The 20,426-nt window shown below is 42.9% G+C and overlaps 2 protein-coding genes across 2 annotated transcripts; both read right to left on the bottom strand.

The window, feature by feature from the left end:
- Nucleotides 1–8,149: 8,149 nt before the first annotated feature.
- Nucleotides 8,150–11,472, bottom strand: stpg4 (sperm-tail PG-rich repeat containing 4). The gene is made up of 6 exons (XM_019881887.1): nt 11,036–11,472; nt 10,940–10,949; nt 10,789–10,853; nt 10,532–10,577; nt 8,703–8,807; nt 8,150–8,337 (listed from the first exon to the last, which is right to left on the bottom strand). The coding sequence occupies exons 1-6, from the start codon at nt 11,245–11,247 to the stop codon at nt 8,227–8,229; spliced, it is 549 nt and encodes a 182-aa protein (XP_019737446.1). The 5' UTR covers nt 11,248–11,472; the 3' UTR covers nt 8,150–8,226.
- A 1,189-nt stretch (nt 11,473–12,661) lies between these two features.
- On the bottom strand, nt 12,662–17,050 carry calm2a (calmodulin 2a (phosphorylase kinase, delta)). The gene is made up of 6 exons (XM_019882196.1): nt 16,921–17,050; nt 15,294–15,324; nt 14,297–14,440; nt 14,119–14,225; nt 13,909–14,044; nt 12,662–13,836 (listed from the first exon to the last, which is right to left on the bottom strand). The coding sequence occupies exons 1-6, from the start codon at nt 16,921–16,923 to the stop codon at nt 13,808–13,810; spliced, it is 450 nt and encodes a 149-aa protein (XP_019737755.1). The 5' UTR covers nt 16,924–17,050; the 3' UTR covers nt 12,662–13,807.
- Nucleotides 17,051–20,426: the final 3,376 nt, after the last annotated feature.

Here is a 20,426-nt window from a genome sequence, read left to right as displayed (position 1 = left end):
TATCTCGCGCTCTCTTCAGGATAGCCTGATGTGATGTGGCTTGGTTGCCTAGCAGCCACCCCCTTGTTTGAGTTACTGGGGAAAGCGGAGTGATATCTGGTCTTCTTAACGACACACTCACATGCGCACAGCAAGAAGCATCTGATGACCGCATTGTCATTTTACAGGCTTGTCAGTGTGTGTGTTTGATTTGTTTGCCTGCTGTAGCCATGCGAGCTACGATGCAGCTGCAATCAAAGGCTTAGCCTGGTGTCAATTGATTTGTCACAAGAGCACGGTACCTGTCTTTGATCTTAAAAAGCACCCATTTCCGAAATCATATGTTTCCTTTTAATGCGGCTGGAATTCCTCTTTGATTTTGAAGTCCTTAAAAAAATATTTTAAAAAACATTCTATCCGCCCACACACTCCCAGCATGAAAACCCCTCCCTTATCAATACTCCTGATGACGCAACCCTTATCGATCACTGTCCTTTCTTTTTCAGCTATCTGTCTATTTTTACTCTTTCCTTCATTGCTCAGCGGCCAGATCTCCCTCGTTTCCAGCCTTCCTCTCATTAGCACAGTGTGACACCCACACTGTGGCTTTGGGAAATGAATGGTCTATCCCTGTGGGTAAAGATGTGAAATATTACAAGTTGTGCTGCGCGCATGCACGGGCATGGACTTGCAGGCGCACACGGTGGCACAGAGAGAGCATGCACCTATTGAAGCGGGGATGCAAACAAACACTGTCTTGACAGCCCCTGTAAAAGGAGATGGATTAATGGAGGAAGCGAGGCCACCGTTGAGCCTTTTCAGAATGTCTTTTGGGCAAATGCAGCCATTCACACACACACACACACACACACACACACACACACACACACACACACACACACACAAACACATACAACTACCGGTAATATACTTCTGTACACTTGAGTTCAATGATCGGAACACATCTGACTCGAGAGGGGTGACACTGGGTTACGCACTGTTCAACATCACAAAAACTATTTAAAACACTTTGAATAATAAACAATGGAATGCAAGAGTTCCTCTTCATGAATCCAATGAATTTATTGGAGCCAAACAATTACCGCATACAAGTGAAGGGAAGAGATCGCCGGGGACTTCAAGATGGCAACTGAGTGGTTAAGTGTGTCGATGGGCTTCTTCTGTGCATTGCGGCCATGCAACGCTTCATTGCCACATTAGTTGCGGCAACGTGCATACTGGCTTTTATAGCCAAGAGAGTAATTGAATATGTCACACACACACACACACACACACACACACACACATATATATATATACAGTGATACCTCAGCTCACGAACATAATTGGTTCCCAGAAAGTGTGTGTAAGGCGAAAAGTTCGTCTTCCGAACATTTATTTCCCATAGGAAACCATTAGAATGAGAATAATCCGTTCCCGTTCCCCATAAAATGTAATTTTCTACTAAATAAGCCATAAAACTACACAAAAATATACCTTATTTTATGGATAATAAATGTGCTATTGTATTGTAATTAAAGAAATAAACTGTACTGTATAAGTACAGTTTTATTTACCTTTGTGATGTGATTTAAAGTCGTTTTATTTACCTTTGTGATGGTAGTTGATGGCTTGATGGAATGGAGTGGGAGGAGGAGGGAGGGAGGGAGTTACTGTTTGGAATGAGAGTCACCTTCCATAAGGACTGTAGGTAACTCAACCTCCGGTGTGGCTGGTAGACTTAGCAGACTGGTACTGGGACGCTAAGTCACACAAACGCACACCTTGTTCATGTTTTTCAATGATCTCCTTCTTCTGCTCGATCGTAAATTTCTTTAATGTCTTCTTAGGCTTAACACTAGCCTGTGATGGGGTCTTTTTCGGTCCCATAATAGCAAAAGTACACTCAATATGGTCCAAAATGTCTATCAAACACAAACCACGTCCGCACTCAAAGAAAGGGGGTGACGAACTGGGACGCCGTGAGCGTGCGTCAGCTTCTCGTGGCCGCCACCGTGGCGCTGTTCGACCGCGTGGTTTTGTTCGTCCGCCGAAAACTAGTTCGTCAGCAGAGACTATATGCTCGCGAATTTAATGTTCTTGAGGCGAAAAGTTCGTGAGCTGAAGCGTTCGTCAGCGGAGGTATCACTGTATATATATATTATATATATATAGTTTTTAAGTAACTCAATGCTGGCAAACATCAGTTGTCACACTGGATTAAATAACAATCGACAGCAATAAAAACGAGGGCCACATTGTGGTGTGTAAGTGAGCTGGTATTCAGGTCACTGTTGTGTTTATGTGGATGTTTTGCTAATCCTTATAGATAGCATGGCCACGGCAGTGCATGTGCGGGTTGCCAGAAAGGAAGCAGTTTCTTTTGTCCAAACCAAAATTTGTTGTCTTTGGTGTTTATGATCAATGACTGACCAATTTTCTGTCCATTGTGTCATTGCAGAACTTCTGCTATAATAATAGAAAATATACAAAATACTGTACTTTGAGAAAGTACGGAGACTGTGCTTTATTTAGTGTGCCACCATGGGTTTGGGTAAACCTATTTAATGGTGAAATGGGATTAGTTATTGTTGATGCAACACTCAAAAAATGTTCTGACGACTTCTGTCAGTCATTGCCAATTGACTATCTCAGGTCAACATTAACACCATCTAAACTATGAACCCCTTTGTTTGGTAAAAGTCACAAATAGGGGCTGATTAAAGTGTCACTTGTTGCTGTTCAGTCCGCCTCAGTCACCAGCGTCGACATAGATACGATTGCGTCAATATATATGTACTGTAAATACTACGGTAATAGGTCAAAACTATTGACTGAGAGCGGCAGTGCTTCATGAAGACGATGGTAGCATCAAATATATGCAGCAAAATAAGCATTGTCTGTGGTATATTAATAATAACTGGGCCCTCCCATGCATTTCATGTGCATCCCTTAAGTATAAGGTCTGGGGACGGGTTTATGCGGAGGGCCGCTGCGTTCAGTGTCAACTCGGTTTAGACTTTTAACATGGTTCCCAAGTTACAGTAACATGCCAATCACATGTGTACATACCATCTTACCACAAACATGAAAATGCAGCATGCATAGAGTCCATTAATCCATGTGTCGATATTTTGTGACATTTGTGTTTCGGTGCACACTAAATGCAGTTGGGTCAAATTTAACTCAAATTCGTTCATCTTCAACCCAGCCGCTGGGTTATTCGAGCACCATCCCAACACTAGTTCATTTGACCCAGCAGGAAAGCGCTTGAAGAAGGTAAGGAAATAAATAACTAAAATAGCTTGTCACCAAAGGACAAGAAAAATCCGATTTCAAGTAAGAATAAGCAACACAAAATTAACAAGAACACTACTTACAACACAAGACAAACCACGGCATGAGTCAGAATTGAATGTCTAGACCAGAGGTGGCCAACCAGTCAGAGACTAAGAGCCAAATTTTTTACTGTGTTACTGCAAAGAACCACACACACTTTTTTGCCCAAAGATTGACTTTTGGGGCGACCAACCTCTCCCGATCGACCCGATCGTGCACGTGCAAACATATGAACACACACACACACACACACACACACGACCATGCACTCGCGCACATATGAATGCACGCCACGACGAGCAACATCCTGAGCGCCCGAACATAAATTAAACCTAAAGACACAAACACACAAATCTTTTTTTTTCCCATTTCCTCCTCCCACCGCTCGCGGTCGACTTGGGACCAGCGTGCTGGCTCTTGGCCAATTGCGATCAACGTATTGGGCACCCCTGCCTTAAAAACAGAGGTAACTAGCTCAACTAAAGCTGACTAGCTTAGCACTTAGCGCCGTTGTCTGCGCATGAGCGGTGATTCAGTCATCTGATTGGTTGCCTTCTATGTCAATCAAGTAACGGGATTGGTGATAGCCGCTATCCTGCATGTTTTCCATCTGTCCCTTCTCCAACACACCTGATTCAAATGATCAGATCATCAGCAAGCTCTGTCGAGGCCTGAACAATTGAATCAGGTGTGTTGCAACAGGGACAGATGGAAAACATGCAGGATAGCGGCCCTCCAGGACTAGGATTGCCCACCCCTGGTCTAGACAATAAGCACTTGCCGCATGGGCTGCAATCAAGGCAAATAATCCAACGGTAAATTTTCGATGTAGCAGTCCTTACGTAGTCCACTCATGGTAATACGTGACAGGTGCGGCGTCAAAGGCAAACGCCCACGACTCCCGCCGGAAACTGAAACCAAAAGCAAACAGGAACGTGACACAAATATGACTCAACTTATATTTAAGTACAGAATCTGAGTACGCTTGCCAGCTCTGTCTGGAAACCGTGCTCAGAAAACCAACGTTGTTCGTGCAGATCATCAACTCATGACCTTTGAATTATATAATTCCACAGTGTCAGCGCAACTTGCATCTTCGATCACACTTAAATCGCCTTCTCTTCACTTGAAATAGTAGCGCTGTTAAAAATATCCGTGGTACATTATGTGTGGAACATTTTGCTCTCTCTGGGTGCTAATGTGTGGTGTGCATGTTTTGCTGTCAGTTATTATCAATTCCTGTACAGTTTATATAAAAGCCGTTTCTCATACAGGAGGGGGTTGTATGCATTCAGTCACCAAAATTGAATGAACAAAATACAGTATCACATTTTCTAGAGATGTGAGTGTTCTCTAGTCCACTCATGTTTTAAACAGACAAAGAAGTGTGTACTCATAAGATATTGCAGAATTTACTTTTCCCATTTGTATATATTTTAGATGTCATTTCAGAGTGTAAAATGGAAAAAAAAATGTTTGCGTGTAATTCTTTTTGTCAGTTTCTCTCCTCCGGTACAGCAACACCAGACCCTAGTTTTCCATTCTAATTGCCAAGTGGCCATGGCCTGCAAACACCAACACACCTTCATTGGCCTTTGGGAACATACTTTACTGACTTAGCACAACTCTGCCGAGCATTGCGTGGCTAGGAAAATGTTTCCAAATTTGGACAATTACAATGGTACAGTTTGACTAATCAAATAAAATACTGTACATGATATCCTTTTTTTTTTTTTTTAAATACTGCTTTAGTGTTTTTGGTGGGTTGGAGTGGAGTCTATCGAAGCTGACCTTTGGTGAGAGACAGAATACACTTTGAGCTGACTGCCAGCCAATGAAATTAAAAATAGTACTGAGTTTCATCATATTCTTCCCAAATATACGTTATTATTTCAGTATAGTACCGTACGCATGGCCTGCAAACACCAACACACCTTCATTGGCCTAAAAATAGTACTGAGTTTCATCATATTGTTCCCAAATATACGTTATTATTTAAGTATAGTACCGTACAGGGTTCGGGGGGAGCTTGATTGGCAGTGAAGAAACAGGTGGGTGGCCGCTCCGACAAAAGACGGAGGGTGTTAAATTGTCGCTATGAGGCATATGTCAGAGATCAGCAGCGGACTGGAGAGATGACTGAGATGAGAAGGCAGGATGGCCTCTGAAGGTTGAGAGAGGCAGATTACCGAGGGCTTGGCCTCCACAGGAAGAATGGCTGTTCATGATTCGCGAACACAATGACAGGCATGCGCCATCGTACTTTCAGTCTTCATCTTGCATGTTCACAAGTGTGAAATGACGTGGTCGGGATTCAAATGGCAGCCTAGACATGCAAGTGCTAATGTGCCGCACTGTTCGTGTGACAGCCATCCCAAATAAAACACTTAAGTGATACCACTGTGTCGCATCCTCATGCCCAGTGCTCTTGTAGCACGTATGTCTCCGCCTTAAAATCCATCGTCATTTGTCCAACTATTAATATCAAAGAACATACTCGTTGTGTACATGCAATAAGCTAGTCAAACATGCTAGCTAATGAAGTCTAACTGGCTAACAAAACTAGCTAGACAAAACACTACAGTAGTTGACACCCGCATGCTACTGTATGAAAAATATATTTGATATCCTTGATGTACAGTATAAGTTACTTGTATTAATACACTCTTTTTCCTGACTAGTAAGACATTTCATCGTACTAGTAGTGGAAAACACATTACTTGTAAGACAGTCATTCAACTGTCGTTGATTTTTAGATGGATTTTTAATGTACTCAATCGTGATTTTAAGCTGTAGTCAGACAAAACGTATTATTTATAGTTGTGTTATTAAGATGAACAGTTTACATTAGATCTTAACCCTTTAAATGCACCCTGTAAACTGATAAACTGAAAGGGTTATTTGTTCACCATATTTCAGATCATTCCTTCATTGCTTCCAGCTTTGTGGAGAGAGTTGGGTCAACCTATTTTCTGCATCAAAGCGAGGTCCATAAAAGTGTGGAAGAAAGTGGCTCACTCATATCTAGAACCTGGATCTTAACCCCATGAAACAGCTTTGGGACGAATTAAAATAGAGATTGTGAGCCAGACACTCTCATCTAAAATCAGCGACCTCTGACTTCACAAATGGTTTTCAGAATGAATCTATGAAAATTCTGACACACAGTAACATCGTACTGTACAACTCTATATTTTTAGCTCCTGAGTGAGTCAATGCCAAATGTGGTTGCTCTCACCAGTTTTATTGTAAATCTCCTGGCATGGGAGCAAATGAATAATATGGATGGATAAATGAAGTGCGGTGGCCCGGTGGGCCAATGTTAGCGCGCCGACCTCACAGTGCAGAGGTACCGGGTTCAATTCCAGCTCCGGCCTCCCTGTGTGGAGTTTGCCTGTTCTCCCTGGGCCTGCGTGGGTTTTCTCCGGGTACTCCGGTTTCCTCCCACATTCCAAAAACATGCATGGCAGGCTAATTGAACACTCTGAATTGTCCCCTCGGTGTGAGTGTGAGTGTGGATGGTTGTTCGTCTCTGTGTGCCCTGCGATTGGCTGGCAACCGGTTCAGGGTGCCCCCCGGCTACTGCCCGAAGACGGCTGGGATAGGCTCCAGCACCCCCCGCGATCCTTGTGAGGATAAAGCGGAACAGAAAATGGATGGATGGATAAATTAAATGCTGAAATAAATGCTAGCTATATGAGTATGCTAAGCATGTACTGTAGTCCTAGATCATTAAATTAAAGAAGAACATGGTTGACATCTTCAGACTGTTATTGCTCCCTGTAATGAAGGCCACGATTACCCCCATTGCTGCATTCTTTACTTCCCCAAATGATTGGCTGCGTTAGGTTTGCCGAAAGAACGTAGAGTATGCAGAGTCGGTAGCGATAAGAATAGCCGTATTTTTGTGTGCCACTGCCTTGGCTCATAATGCTGAATGTGTTATCCGAGGGAGCAGCATGCCACACGAAGCTATGTGCATGTGACGCATGGCTGAGCAGCATTCCTCCTCCTGAGTGCATCGCAGGGCAGAGATAGTAGGAAGGCATAGCTGCCTGACTGCCAACAACAGCGAGGAAGCGAAAGGAGTGAGAGAAGTGCAGCGGAAACATGAAGGGTGACAGCAACACTGGGAACATGTAGTTAAGTGGAATAAAGTACCCTTTGTCGCAGATAAGATCATTCTGCTTTTCTGGCCGCCGTCACTCCAGTGATTTCAGCGACAGATGTAGCTTATTATACTGTTGGCAGACCAGAAAATCTATGTAGATAAACATAAGTCCAAGCATTAAGAGACTAACCTCGCAAGAGCCAGATTGATCATGTGAATCACTCGAATAAGTTCTCACAGGATCAATCTGGCAATGTGATTTGCTCTGGAAATGCGGGACATTCAATGCAAAACTTGGAACTGGTTGGGCGATGTGGCAACTTGTGCACGCCTACCTTTAACTTGTGTTTTGACCAAAATGTCATCACCGGCATGCGTCTTGTTTTGACCAGTTGAGTCCTGTTATCTCGATGGTTGGCACAGACGACATCATGGCATTGACTGATGTTTGTCATTTTTGCTGTTTAAGTGTACGGATAAAGGCCGTAATTAATTCATTAAGTGCAGCAACCGTACATTCGTCCACCGATGACACCATGTTTGGTTTGTTTGTTTCCCCCAGTCTTGGACCCATATCCCACCCCCAAACACACTGTTGCTTCATAAATGATGGTGCGGCTTGGAGGAAAACAGCGGGACAAGATGGATTCTCGGGTTTTTGTGACTTCACGAGTACTGTCAGAATTCAGAATGCAGGCAAGGTTATGAAGCTGCTGCAGGTTTGGTAAATTCAATTCACATTTATTACTGGATGAAGACAACATCACTGGCATGGGGGCTACTCTTAAATTGTCGGACTAAGGAGTGTTACGGAAGAGGAGACTGAATGATGGTTCCACCGTCGTCTTCAGTGTCAGGTTGTCAAGCCACTTCCAGTGGGGTTCGTACGCTCCTGGCCCTGGTGTCACCTGGATTGGGTAACAGCAACATTCACACATACAGTAAGTACACCGAATAGACCAGGGGTCGGGAACCTATGGCTCGCGAGCCATATGTGGCTCTTTTGATGATTGCATCTGGCTCGCAGATAAAACAAAATATTCTCGCTTATATCACTTAATAGAATAAAATAAAAGAAAACATCGATTGCATACCTTATTTGTTCACGTTATGACCCCCAGTAAATTCAAATATTTTCATATTTAAATTATCATTCAATTATCCTTCTAATATCTTGAAAACGTTGCATTTCAATGAACCAGATTTTTAAAAAACAACTATACAGCATGTTCAGGAAGTTCCCAGTGACTGTGAAGAAAAATGAAAGACTCACCGAGTGTACACTGTGGAGCCGTGGCAACTTGGATTTGAAACAGGAAGTAATACCATCTGCAGGTTTGCTTGAAAGAGTGTATGCACCCGGAGCAGGGCCTTCCTTCTGGGGTAGTCATACAGAAAGTAAGTTTTGCTTGGTCTTTTTTTTTAGATATAAAGTCATACAGAAAGTAAGTTTTGCTTGGTCTTTTTTTTTAGATATATCGTTGACGTTGGACCGATTCATACTTTCAAAATCAGCACTTTTCAGGAGACCCCCCAAAAAGACATTTGTTCAACCATTCACATGGCGTTAAGAAAAAGAGCGAGCCATTTTCAACGCTTTGTATTGGACAATAATTGATCCAATCCACTACACAGCAAATTTGGGAATCAAAATAATTACTCAAATACTTAAAACGTAACCATTGGAGTCTATTGTCTCACAGCCAGTGGGTCGCCATGTAGCAACATCATTTTTTAATAATAGTTGCCACCACAAGTTATGTGGCACGTTATGCTGCCTTTCACTTCCTCACATCAACAGCCACAAATATTGGCGTGCACGTGAGGCAAAAATAAAACCAACCCTACAGTTTCATTTTCAAACATTCAACTGTTCCCCCCCCCCCCCACAGGGCCATCTCCAGTTCACTATGATCCAGACAGAGGGAGGTGACTGAATGGTAGTTCCCTATTTCAGTGTTTCCCAAACTACATATACCGGTATGGGTTTTTTTTTTCTCCAAATAAGTGACAGATGGGGCGGCCCGGTGGTCCAGTGGTAAGCGCATCGACCTCACAGTGCAGAGGTTCAATTCCAGCTCTGGCCTCCCTGTGTGGAGTTTGCATGTTCTCCCCGGGCCTGCGTGGGTTTTCTCTGGGTACTCCGGTTTCCTCCCACATTCCAAAAACATGCATGGCAGGTTAATGGAGCACTCTAAATTGTCCCTAAATGTGACTGTGAGCGCGTATGGCTGTTCGTCTCTGTGTGCCCTGCAATTGGCTGACAACCGGTTTAGGGTGTCCCCCGACTACTGTCCAAAGACGGCTGGGATAGGCTCCGGCACCCCCCGCGACCCTTGTGAGGATAAAGCGGATCAGAAAATGAATGAATGAATAATTGACATAATTTCCTGCGAACACCTAATGATCTCTCGCGGCACACTAATGTGCCATGGAATCACTGCCCTATTTGATTCTCTTGAGCTGGTCTAGGATTCTCCCAAATGTGCCAAGTGCTTATGCATTTGCACTTAACGGGAGAGCGATATAACCAAATAGCCACTGACGTTTGGGAACGTTCTATGAAAGTTGATCATTTAAAATCAACAAGATGTCAATGATGCATGTTCATGTGCGCATGAACATGCGATGACAAACTGTCGAGTTAAGTTTGCCGCAGGATTTGTGTAATGAGCTTAACCTTTGACAATTAACATATCTCGGAGTCACCGTGACACCACTAACAGCAGAAAACTGCTCCCAACTCTGCAGTAATAACACCCTCGGGATTTCTTTGCGCCTTTCCTTCTGTGTCAACACTCTGCAGCTGCCAACGTGTCTCAAATATCCATCAGCTACCGTCATGGCGACTCGGTGAAGGCTGCAACACGCTGCAATATGAGCCTAAGGTGAACCACACGCGCCTTCAAATAGGGGAATCGGTTTTCTTTGGCTCTTGGGGTTGTTGTAACCTGCTCGTGCGTGACCCAAACCAGATACACATTACAAAAGGCCACAACTTGTAACCAAAACCTATTGTAAGTGTTTTGGAACAAAGCCGTTTTGTGAGCGGTGGAAAGACTGATTGGTCTGAATAAGGAGTCTTGGTGATCAAATACTTACGGGTGGAAAGGGGATCCTTTGCACGCTTGACCGAAATATAGCATGCCTGCGGAGAAGAAAATGAACGATGGGACTGTCATAAAAGAAAAAAAAAAAAGAACAATGATGAACAGAAAGTAAAGAGAAAACGAAAGAACAGAGTGGGGATTTCTCCTCTATCTTTGTGCTTGGAGAAGGAAATGAGAGAAGGAAGGAGAAGTTAGGAGAAGAAACAGATTGAAGCTCGCACCATTGTGATTTGTGTGTCAAATGCTTACTTGCGGGGCATCTTCTCCACCGGTTTCGCTGTCACATTGTAATCGCACGGTGAAGTGTTTATATGCTAGAATATGGAAGAGGAATAAAGAGATCTGTCAATCCCTATGTTAGAGGGCAAATATTACAATGGTGAGTTGTACATCATGATACCAGAAGCTCTCTTTTGGTGAGTTTTTAGCTCAGTTCTCTGCCTTCTGAGAAAGTCTCAATTGAATTCTCCTTCTAATTGGGCTGTTTTAAATGAACCCAACCTTGTCCCGAATCCCCAGAGTGACAACATCAGGCCGTGGACGCATTTTGAAAGAGGAGGATGCCATTGCCTGGCGCATCGGCACTTCCCCTGTTTTCAATCCCATCGGCTGACGTTCACGGTCAGTGCCTTTAAAGCCACAGCTCTTCCTAATAGGGTTCACGTCAGATTCCTCGATCAATTCCCGGATGCGATCCAGGCCTGTCATTGAAGTATCCTAAACAGAACATGTGAAACATTTTACAAATGTGCCAATCAGTGATACAGTGTGAAAAGATTGAATTCTAAGTACACACATATTGTTTAATGTTCTGATTATTAACAGTGGTTTAATCTTAGATTTAAGTTGAAATGTAACTTGTGACTTTAACATTCTATATAAGGTTTTGTGCTGACAAGGAATAGGCTCCTTGAAATATACTTTATCAAGAAAAAAACAAACTGATTTGAAACAGATTTTGAATGACTTTGAAGGTGCCACTGTATAAGCCACAAGTGTCAAACTCAAGGCCTGCAGGCCAGATCTGGCCCGCCACATTATTTTTTATGGCCTCATACGTAATAAATAAGAGACATATTGTAAGCATTTTCTTGTAACCAAACCCTTCATTACAGTAACTTAAACAATAATTGAATAAACCGTAGTTGACTTTTTAAATTTTGTTTCAGTCATAACGGCCCTCCAAGGGAAACGATAACTAAAATGTGGCCCACGACATAAATGAGTTTGACACCGCTGGTACAAGCTATTGATCGACTTGACGTGACAAAGCATATGACAATTTAACAAAAGCCTTTCTCACTCCCACCAGTCACCAGTGACCATGAAGCTCTTCTTGCCTATCGCCTGGGAAATCAACATAGGATGTAGGCCGAAAGACACAATAGTCTCTGCTGTGGTAACTTTGTCATGGCAACTGTCATGGCAATTGCAAAAACATGACAACTCATTTGAAATCACACATCGAGGACCTTACCTTATCTGCTCTGTGAGCAGCACTCCATTTGTCACCTACCTTGAGAGACATCGCTGTTATTCCATGAGGTGTCATGCTGCAATGTACGGTACTCATTTCAGCTCTGCTCACTATCTGGCTGACCGGAAATCCACTGACACCTTAGCACCATTAAAACTGTGTTACTATAGCAGCGACTTCACAATCAATTTTTAAACAAGCTGACTCACTTCATTGTGAGCCAAGTTTAAACTTATCGGTTGGCAAATGTGACAGGGAAAGACCGAACCGACCGGGTGTACGTATGGACCTACATGTAAATTGCATTCATTCAATTAAACTTGTTCAAACATGAAACTCTAGGGCAAGCAAATACAAGAACTAAAGCAATCCTGTTTGATAAACTCAGGAATTTATTTGACCATAAATGTAGGCTACTGTATTGCATTGTGATTACAGTCACGCCCTATGTACTGTTTTCAGTAATCTCCACGGAACACTGATAAAGGACATTGTCCAAGCAACACAAAGCCAAGGTTAGACATGGCTCCTTACTTCCTTTTATCATATATAAAACGCTTTTCAACAATACCGTGAATTGAGTCACACTAACTTGCATCGAGGGGCACCAAACTACAAAGTTCATGACACAAAATCCAAAGGAGGCAGTGGTCAACAATAGAGCTTTATTATGTCAAAAATAACCAACTTAGTATACCTGCAAGCTACTGTAACAAACTCAACTAGAAATCTTAAAAAAAAAAAAAAAAAAGTACACCTTTATTTACACCAGTTTGATGTATGCTCCTTCCCCAGCGCCCTAAGACCAGGCTAAATAAGACATGGTGCAATGCCAACAGAAGACAACACAGCCTGTGGCCAGTGATGACACCTGACTATTCTAATGTCAATTACTGTTGCGCACACTTCCGATGTAAAATTTGCCCCACTTTGCTTTTGTCAGACTAAAAGATTTCATCTGAACCATCTTACGTTAAGAGGCATTGGCTAATGCTCCTCAGTGCATTTGGGAAATGACAGGTGACACCAGTTTCAAATGTGACATACAAGCAAAGTGGGGGAGGAGGAGTATTTCGCCATTAAAAACAGCATGCAGCCCTCAATACAAAAAATAAAAATAAAATGGTAGTTACGTCATTCAAAACTGAGAAAAGACCAATTTTCCAATCTGGATAGATTGTAAATTTTATTGGAAAACAAAAATATACAACTTGGAATGGATTATTTGAGGCATGGCCAGAGGCCATAAAAAAAAAAAAAAAGAAGAAAATGAGTGAGTAAAACATTAAAAAGCATGGTAAGATTAGTCATTTTCTGGTATATAGAACAGCAGATACAAAAAGAGTTTGTACGAGTACCTAGGAGATACACCCGTGTCATTTTTTTTTTTGCAGTAGTGCAATGCTGAGAGATTTCCCACATATACTTTGTCCATAGTCCATGCAGAGTTTCAACTCCTCTACATTGTTTCCATGCCAACGGTGTTGCCAAGTGACAACCAGCTGACAGGTTGCCAATGTCGCCTTGCCAGAAAAGGCCCTGAGCACAATACAGAGGAGTCGGTCCTCCGGCTCCCAAGGGCCTCCGCAGGCATCTGGTTGGATGACCGTTTGTCACTCAAACACCATGACAACAAAAGAAAAAAAAGGGACATGGGGACAAGAGCCTATGCAGTTTACATGCAGTTCCTTTGGACAGCAGTGGGGCAGGGACGCAGGGGGTTAATAAGATTTTACAGATAAATTACACAAAGAAAAAGGCAAATTTATATACGAAATCTGTACAAGGCCCTCACTTCGCCGTCATCATTTGTACGAACTCTGTGGGGAAGGGGAATGACAAGGGATTAACAACATGTCTGAAAAATATTTAACACAATTGCAAATACCAACCTTCATAGTTGACCTGTCCGTCACCATCAATGTCCGCTTCTCTGATCATCTCATCGACTTCTTCATCAGTTAATTTCTCCCCGAGGTTTGTCATTACGTGACGTAGCTCAGCAGCACTGATGTAGCCGTTCCCATCCTGAATGGGCCATCAATCACTGTCTTAACTTTCAGTATTCATCGATAAACCGCTACTGTTTAGGGGTCATTCACCTTGTCGAAGACACGGAATGCTTCTCTGATCTCCTCCTCACTGTCCGTATCCTTCATTTTTCTGGCCATCATCGTCAGGAATTCTGGGAAATCTATCGTACCGTTTCCTGAAAAGCAACATGTGTCAAGGAGACGATTCCAAGTTACCACACCTCGGGAACGTTTGGAGGCCACCCACCATCAGCATCCACCTCGTTGATCATGTCCTGCAACTCCGCCTCTGTGGGGTTCTGCCCAAGAGAGCGCATAACTGTGCCCAGCTCTTTGGTGGTGATGGTGCCATCCCCGTCCTTGTCAAAAAGCGAAAACGCCTCCTTGAATTCTGAGGGGACAGTCACAGAGAAATTATGTCACTTCTGTTTCCAATATCAACTCTGTGTTTGCATACTCCATAGGCAATGTGTTCTAGTTCAACAAAGAGCGACGGCAAACAGAGTTCCAGTTAGCGGGCTAATGACACCCTACGCTATTTAGCACACCATGAGGGCTGAAAACTGATGACACACTCAAGTACAAGGCCTATGTGATGCATGCAACAACCAAGCCAACTATTTGCAAGATCAACACCAAAGGCCAACATGTTCTTCAGCAAAAGAAAACTGCATAATGAGGTCTGACTGCTTCATGTGAGGACACTGCAAGCCACTGTTTCCAAGGTAGCAGAGCACATTGTGCTTGGTTGACAAACGCCTTAAAATAATTGAACTAAAAACTGCCTCTGAAATGCAAAAAACATTTTGCCAGTGAAAAGCAGGCCATTAACTTCAGTAACAATTACTAATGAAATCAGAGAAGTTAACCGATTTACACAAGTGACATATGGTAAACACTGCGGGCGGAAATTTGCCACTTTAGCGATAAAAACACGTTTAGGTTTCAAATTAAACTATTCCGGAAGTTCTCATTCGATCGCGGACACACCCTGGGCAAAGGACATCATGCTCACTGAACACACAGCCCTGCTGGATTACATCATTTTATTCGATGATAATGCTACATTTTCCACAGGGGAACCCTTCAGTGCCAGGGCACTTTCATTCATTCCCTATCTTAAAATAAGTAGGTTTCCATAAAAGTACAGCAATCCCTCTCCAAGAGATGCAAGGATCAATAATGCAGGCCCTTTTGGGAGAAAGTGAGGAAAGCAGCTCTAGAGCAATAATGCAATGGCTTACCGGCAATCTGCTCTTCTGTAAGCTGATCAGCCTGGAAAGGAAACAATTCAAAAATGACAAATCTGCATTAGAAACCACTCTAGTGTTGCCAGCGGCGGAACTCAAGACAGGTGTAACAAAGATACACATTAGAAAGAAAACTGGAATTATAAACTCATTAAGTAATCCAAAAGGGAAGCAGAGAGCGGCTCCCGCCTTGAGCACACCCCTCCACATGACATCCATTTCAAGTGGAGCGTTTTTCACATGAGAACATGGCCACACACACACACACACACACACACACGAGAGGAAGATGGAGCCAATCCCAGCTGACTGTGGAGGAAAGGAAGACCACATCCTGGACTCATTGCCAGTCAATCACAGAGCGCGAAGACAACATTACAACCACATGCGCACCAATAGTCACTGAGAAGCTGCCTGGCCGTGTCCATGAATTTAAGTCATGTGTACAACTACACTGACAAGGCAACTGAATCAGTTAAGAGTACGAGTAAATTAGTATTTCCACCATAACATAGCCAATAAATTCCAAAGTAATAGGATTTTGGCCAAATAATTCAAATGAAAAAAAAGAAGACAAAATGATCAAATGAAAGCTTATGCATTACAGCATAATTATGACCTACAGTATTTGACGTCTGACCATAGAGTAAACTTGACCTACTTTTTGAGATGCTGTCTTCTTTCCCTCTCTCTATGCAGTACATGTCAATAAAATGTGTGAAATAAAAACATAATGACAGCTTTTCGGGGGTCCTTGGATGGAGAATTGGAAAAGAAAATAATGCCGATGAAGAGATGAGGAAGACACACAGGAGAGGAAAAAATTGTGAAAAGGTGTATAGACCCATGTCATAGCAGCATTTTTCGGGTGAAACAAAGTTCAAATTACCATATTTCTGTGTGTGCGTGCATGTGTGCCTGTATACGTGTGTGCGTGTGTGTGTGTGTGTGTGTGTGTGTGTGTGTGTGTGTGTGTGTGTGCGCGCGCGTGTTTTGTTTCATCCTCAATGGGGCGAGTGACACGAAAATTTGTAACCACGGAAAGCCAGCAAATGGTGTATAACACACTCAAGTACACACATGGCCACACACACACACACACACACACACACACACACACACACACACACACACACACACGTCCTTGCAATTTGGCGCCAACGTAATGGTAGCCTGGATAAAGCTACGGCGTCTCTCGAGAGCATGCTCATACTTCATTTAGAAACGACGCTTACTGTAACGCAACAGTCGTCACATGCTGCTAGGTAGAAGAGTTGTCTCTACAACCAGCAGCAGGAATATGCTTTGAAGAGAAGCATTTACATAAAAGGTAACGTAGAATGTGCATCAAAGTGTTACGAGCACCCAACCATGACGCTGCGTCGAGAGAAAACGAACGGCATACCCGAGCACATTCGTTACTTTCATTTTCAGACAAAGCCAACCGAGGATATCACTTACGTACTCTGGTAATTAAGCATTATTAGCGCCAAGCAAGCCCTGTAAGTATTCGGTAGCAGTGCGGGATTTGGGAAACATCGCAAATAATTTCCATGCCGTTACTTCGCCATCGCCACTCGAAACTCGAAAACGACAACGAATTGTTTTTTTTCTCTCTTACCATGTCGACGTAGATGGAGCTCCTTATTCACGACGAAAATCCGCTACTCGTCTATGCTACCGCGTAACCTCGCCACACTGCCAGCCGGAATGACGAACACGCCGCGGCCGACAGCAACTGGGCTCGCCTTTAACCGTTATCCTAAACTCCGCCTCTTTTCAATATCCCTCCGCTCACTGCCATCTTTTTCGTACGACTAAAAGCATACATTTGAGACCTCTTGAAGCCACAACCATAAAATAATTCACGAAATACTTCTTTACATGCGCCTGTGTCTTCTGTGAGGGTTCGGATTGTGACAAGACGAATTATATACTTGAATTAACGGTGTTCTAGTTTATAGCGTATGTATCTCCTCTGCTTGTCTGTGATGAGGCACACGCCCTTGCTGGAAGAAATGGCGCTCTGTGATTGGTTAGTTTTTACCTGCAATGCGTCACTCCCATTTTCTGCGTTTCGCTGCATCTTAGCCAGTAGCCATTGACATCCTGCCTGTTAGTGCTACATCCACAGCAGGCTAGCTAGTGTGTACACTATATACAGATGGGCGTCATCAAGGGAACTCCTTAAGTTTTTCTCTGCTACATGTATTTAGAGCTGAGTCACTCGTTCCCTACGATTTATCAGCTTGTTGTGACCATTTAGTAAAATCAAATTACAGTGCATTACTAATAATAATATCATTAGGATGTTCACATCCATGCTGTCGAAAACTCTGCTATCCCAACTAGGGACTCACAATGTAAATGATCAATGCAGGCATTATGAGACGCACACGTATGTGATTGTTAGCTATGGGTGACTATGTGGACACCTCCCTGAGCATATTTGTCACATGCATTTTCAGATCTAATTATGCAGTTAGTGCAAAGGGAGTATCTGATTGCATGATTACTGTTGCTTGACTGCACTTCTTGTCTCCCAGTGGCCACCTGTCTCAGGCCCGCTCCAAGAGGAGAGGAGGAGGTTGGGAGAGAAGGTATGAATCTCCAGCATCTCTTCACAGAGAATACACGATGGTTCCCGCTTCCATCTGTGGTAATGCCTGGTCATGTGATCAACTGTGCAGCCTCACAGTCAGCCAGACTGTTTCAGACTGTTTTTTTTTTTCATGCAACCTGCATAATCTTGAGCACATAGGAGTTTTTTTTTCACTGAAGATTATGAAATGCAAAAAGGTGACGAAACAAAAGGCCTAACTTTGTTACACAAACCAGATAAATTGGAGCATGCGTGAATGAATGACCACATATAAAACCTGTAGTTCTACATACAAGTGGCCAAGAACATGGAAATGGATGTCACGTGACATTGACATTGACATTATTATGTACCAATAAAGGTCAAAGACTCCAGTGCAACTCTTGTTTGGATACAATAGTTTATTATTGGGGGCATGAATGTTTTAATTAATAGCCCTCTTCTTTGCCCAGTGCCTCAGTATCTATTGCCAATCTTCACCAATATGTATAGCCAGCTGCTCCTTTCAACAAGGCGCTGGTCTCTGAAGGAGGTCCAGATGAAGGACAAAGGTGATTGAAGGTTAAAGGTTAATATGGAAAGCCCATATTGGATCTTAAGAGATGCGACTTGCTGCTCCATAAAACCACAAACCAATCTCAGTGATGTAAGCAAAACAAGACTTTCATGACACGGTGTGTGTCATGAAAATGTGTCATACTTTTGGAAAATGACATTAACTTTAAAAAATGGGTTTAAGTACAAGCTTATCCACCTTTCATCATGCATGCTTTTTTATCACCTCTGTGAATATGTAACTTGTACACATAACTATAAGGGTCCTTATCTGTCATTGCCTGACCCAGGAGACTATAATGAAGTAGCAGCTTTCATTTGCCTCCAAGCGGGTTCAAAGTTCACAACAGCTCAGCACAGGCAATGTTGAAGTCACCCCTCCATCCTTAACATCACTCAGATTGATGGCAGTTAGCATCAGTCCTTATCTCATGCAAGCATATTTCAAGAAGGTGTCTTTACCAGCATTTGAGGACCATGCAAGGCAAATGACAAATATGTTTACCTGCATAACAGAAAGACACCATTACAAATGAATGAGGCTCTGTAATGCACCTGCTGGTTCAATGCCAGAGGAGTGGATCACCTTTCATGGGAGAGAATGTCCGGTGTTTGCACACCATTGTCAATGAAAAGATAATTACGCCAACTATGTGTTTCAGCGTGTTTGTTTTTCCTTGTGTCTGGATGTGTGAACTGGCATGCATGCTCAATGCGTGTGTCCTGAGTGTAAAACAAGATGAAATGGGTGCGATCATTTGTGGACAATGTACGTGAGCCCATAGCAAAGCATTTCAAGTAAGCATGGGTGCTTTTACAGTCGTGCAATAACAGTATTACCCGTATAAAGTCCAACAACGGGCTTGCTGTATATCAGCCAATCTCATCGAGCACGCTGGCCCACCTGTTAATGACGAATGACTTGTTTTTCAAAATTACATCACGGGGCAGAAATGATTAATGGCCTCAAATCGGATAAGAGGATTTGGCCGTGCCTGCCTGTTTCAGTCGTGTTGTGATGAAATGGATATAGCATAAAATGTGTCCTTAGTTTTTTGTCTTTGTTTTATTGGAGGGGATAAGAGGGGCAAACCCACTTAGAGTCCCTGCAAAGTAAATGTAAAGATATCCTCCAAATTTAATATACTGTAACACAGTGTTCTTAACTATGGCAATTTGAATGAGTTTAAAAAAAAAACATCAACAAGTCTATAAAAGTAACGCTTCAAAATTTAAAAAAAAAAATCATTCTGTTCTAATCTAAAATACTGCCAACTGTCAAGAAAATATCAATCCATCCATCCATCCATTTCTTAATCTGTTTTTCCTCACGAGGTTTCGTGGGCATGCTGGAGCCTATCGCAGCCGTCATCGGGCAACCGGAGTACCCGGAGAAAACCCATGCAGGCACGGGGAGAACATGCAAACTCCACACAGGAAGGCCGGAGCCAGAATCGAACCCTACACCTCTGCACTGTGAGGCCGATGTGCTAACCTGTCGACCACTGTGCCGCCATCAAGAAAATATAACTATTACAAATGGATGCTACTTTGTGTAGCATCTCTTTGCTATGCCTGTACAGAACTATATGTTTGAGTCACAAACATGACAAAGAGGCGCTCTAAAGCAGCTATGCCAGAGCAAAGCCCCACTCCACACTTTGGCTGTTTAGTCAGACTTGAAAAAAATATATATATCCCATGCCTTAAAAAAATATCCCATGCTTTCACATTTTGGGATTTCTCTGAGTGACATGCCTGGACTCACGGCCAACAGCGTGGCGCTCTAATGTGGCCACGGCAGCAAACTATTTGAAGGGAAATGCTGTTTCAGGGTGTGGGCATAGCTAGCTAGCTAGCTAACTGCATGTCGCAATTTTGATCGATAACCACTGACGTGAATGTAGCAGTTTGGTAAATGGCCATATGTCACGTCCTCAGGTTTTTTGGACACAACAGTGAATATCAGT

The sequence above is a fragment of the Hippocampus comes genome, unplaced genomic scaffold (genome assembly GCF_001891065.2).
Source record: "Hippocampus comes isolate QL1 unplaced genomic scaffold, H_comes_QL1_v1.1 scaffold36, whole genome shotgun sequence".
Classification (NCBI taxonomy): domain Eukaryota; kingdom Metazoa; phylum Chordata; class Actinopteri; order Syngnathiformes; family Syngnathidae; genus Hippocampus; species Hippocampus comes.
The sequence above is the reverse complement of the archived record's forward strand: the minus strand, read 5'-3'. Positions and strand labels throughout refer to the sequence as shown.

Excerpts from the sequence above, each read along its gene's own strand:
- stpg4 (XM_019881887.1), bottom strand. The coding sequence starts at position 11,247 with ATGACAGGCCTGGATCGCATCCGGGAATTGATCGAGGAATCTGACGTG. Across the intron at positions 10,578-10,788 it reads GTGGAGAAGATGCCCCGCAA|GCATGCTATATTTCGGTCAA; the intron begins GTAAGCATTTGA and ends TCTTCTCCGCAG. Across the intron at positions 8,808-10,531 it reads AAAGGATCCCCTTTCCACCC|AAGGAAGGCCCTGCTCCGGG; the intron begins GTAAGTATTTGA and ends TGACTACCCCAG.
- calm2a (XM_019882196.1), bottom strand. Across the intron at positions 14,045-14,118 it reads CATTCCGTGTCTTCGACAAG|GATGGGAACGGCTACATCAG; the intron begins GTGAATGACCCC and ends TGGCCCATTCAG. Across the intron at positions 13,837-13,908 it reads CGGACAGGTCAACTATGAAG|AGTTCGTACAAATGATGACG; the intron begins GTTGGTATTTGC and ends CCTTCCCCACAG.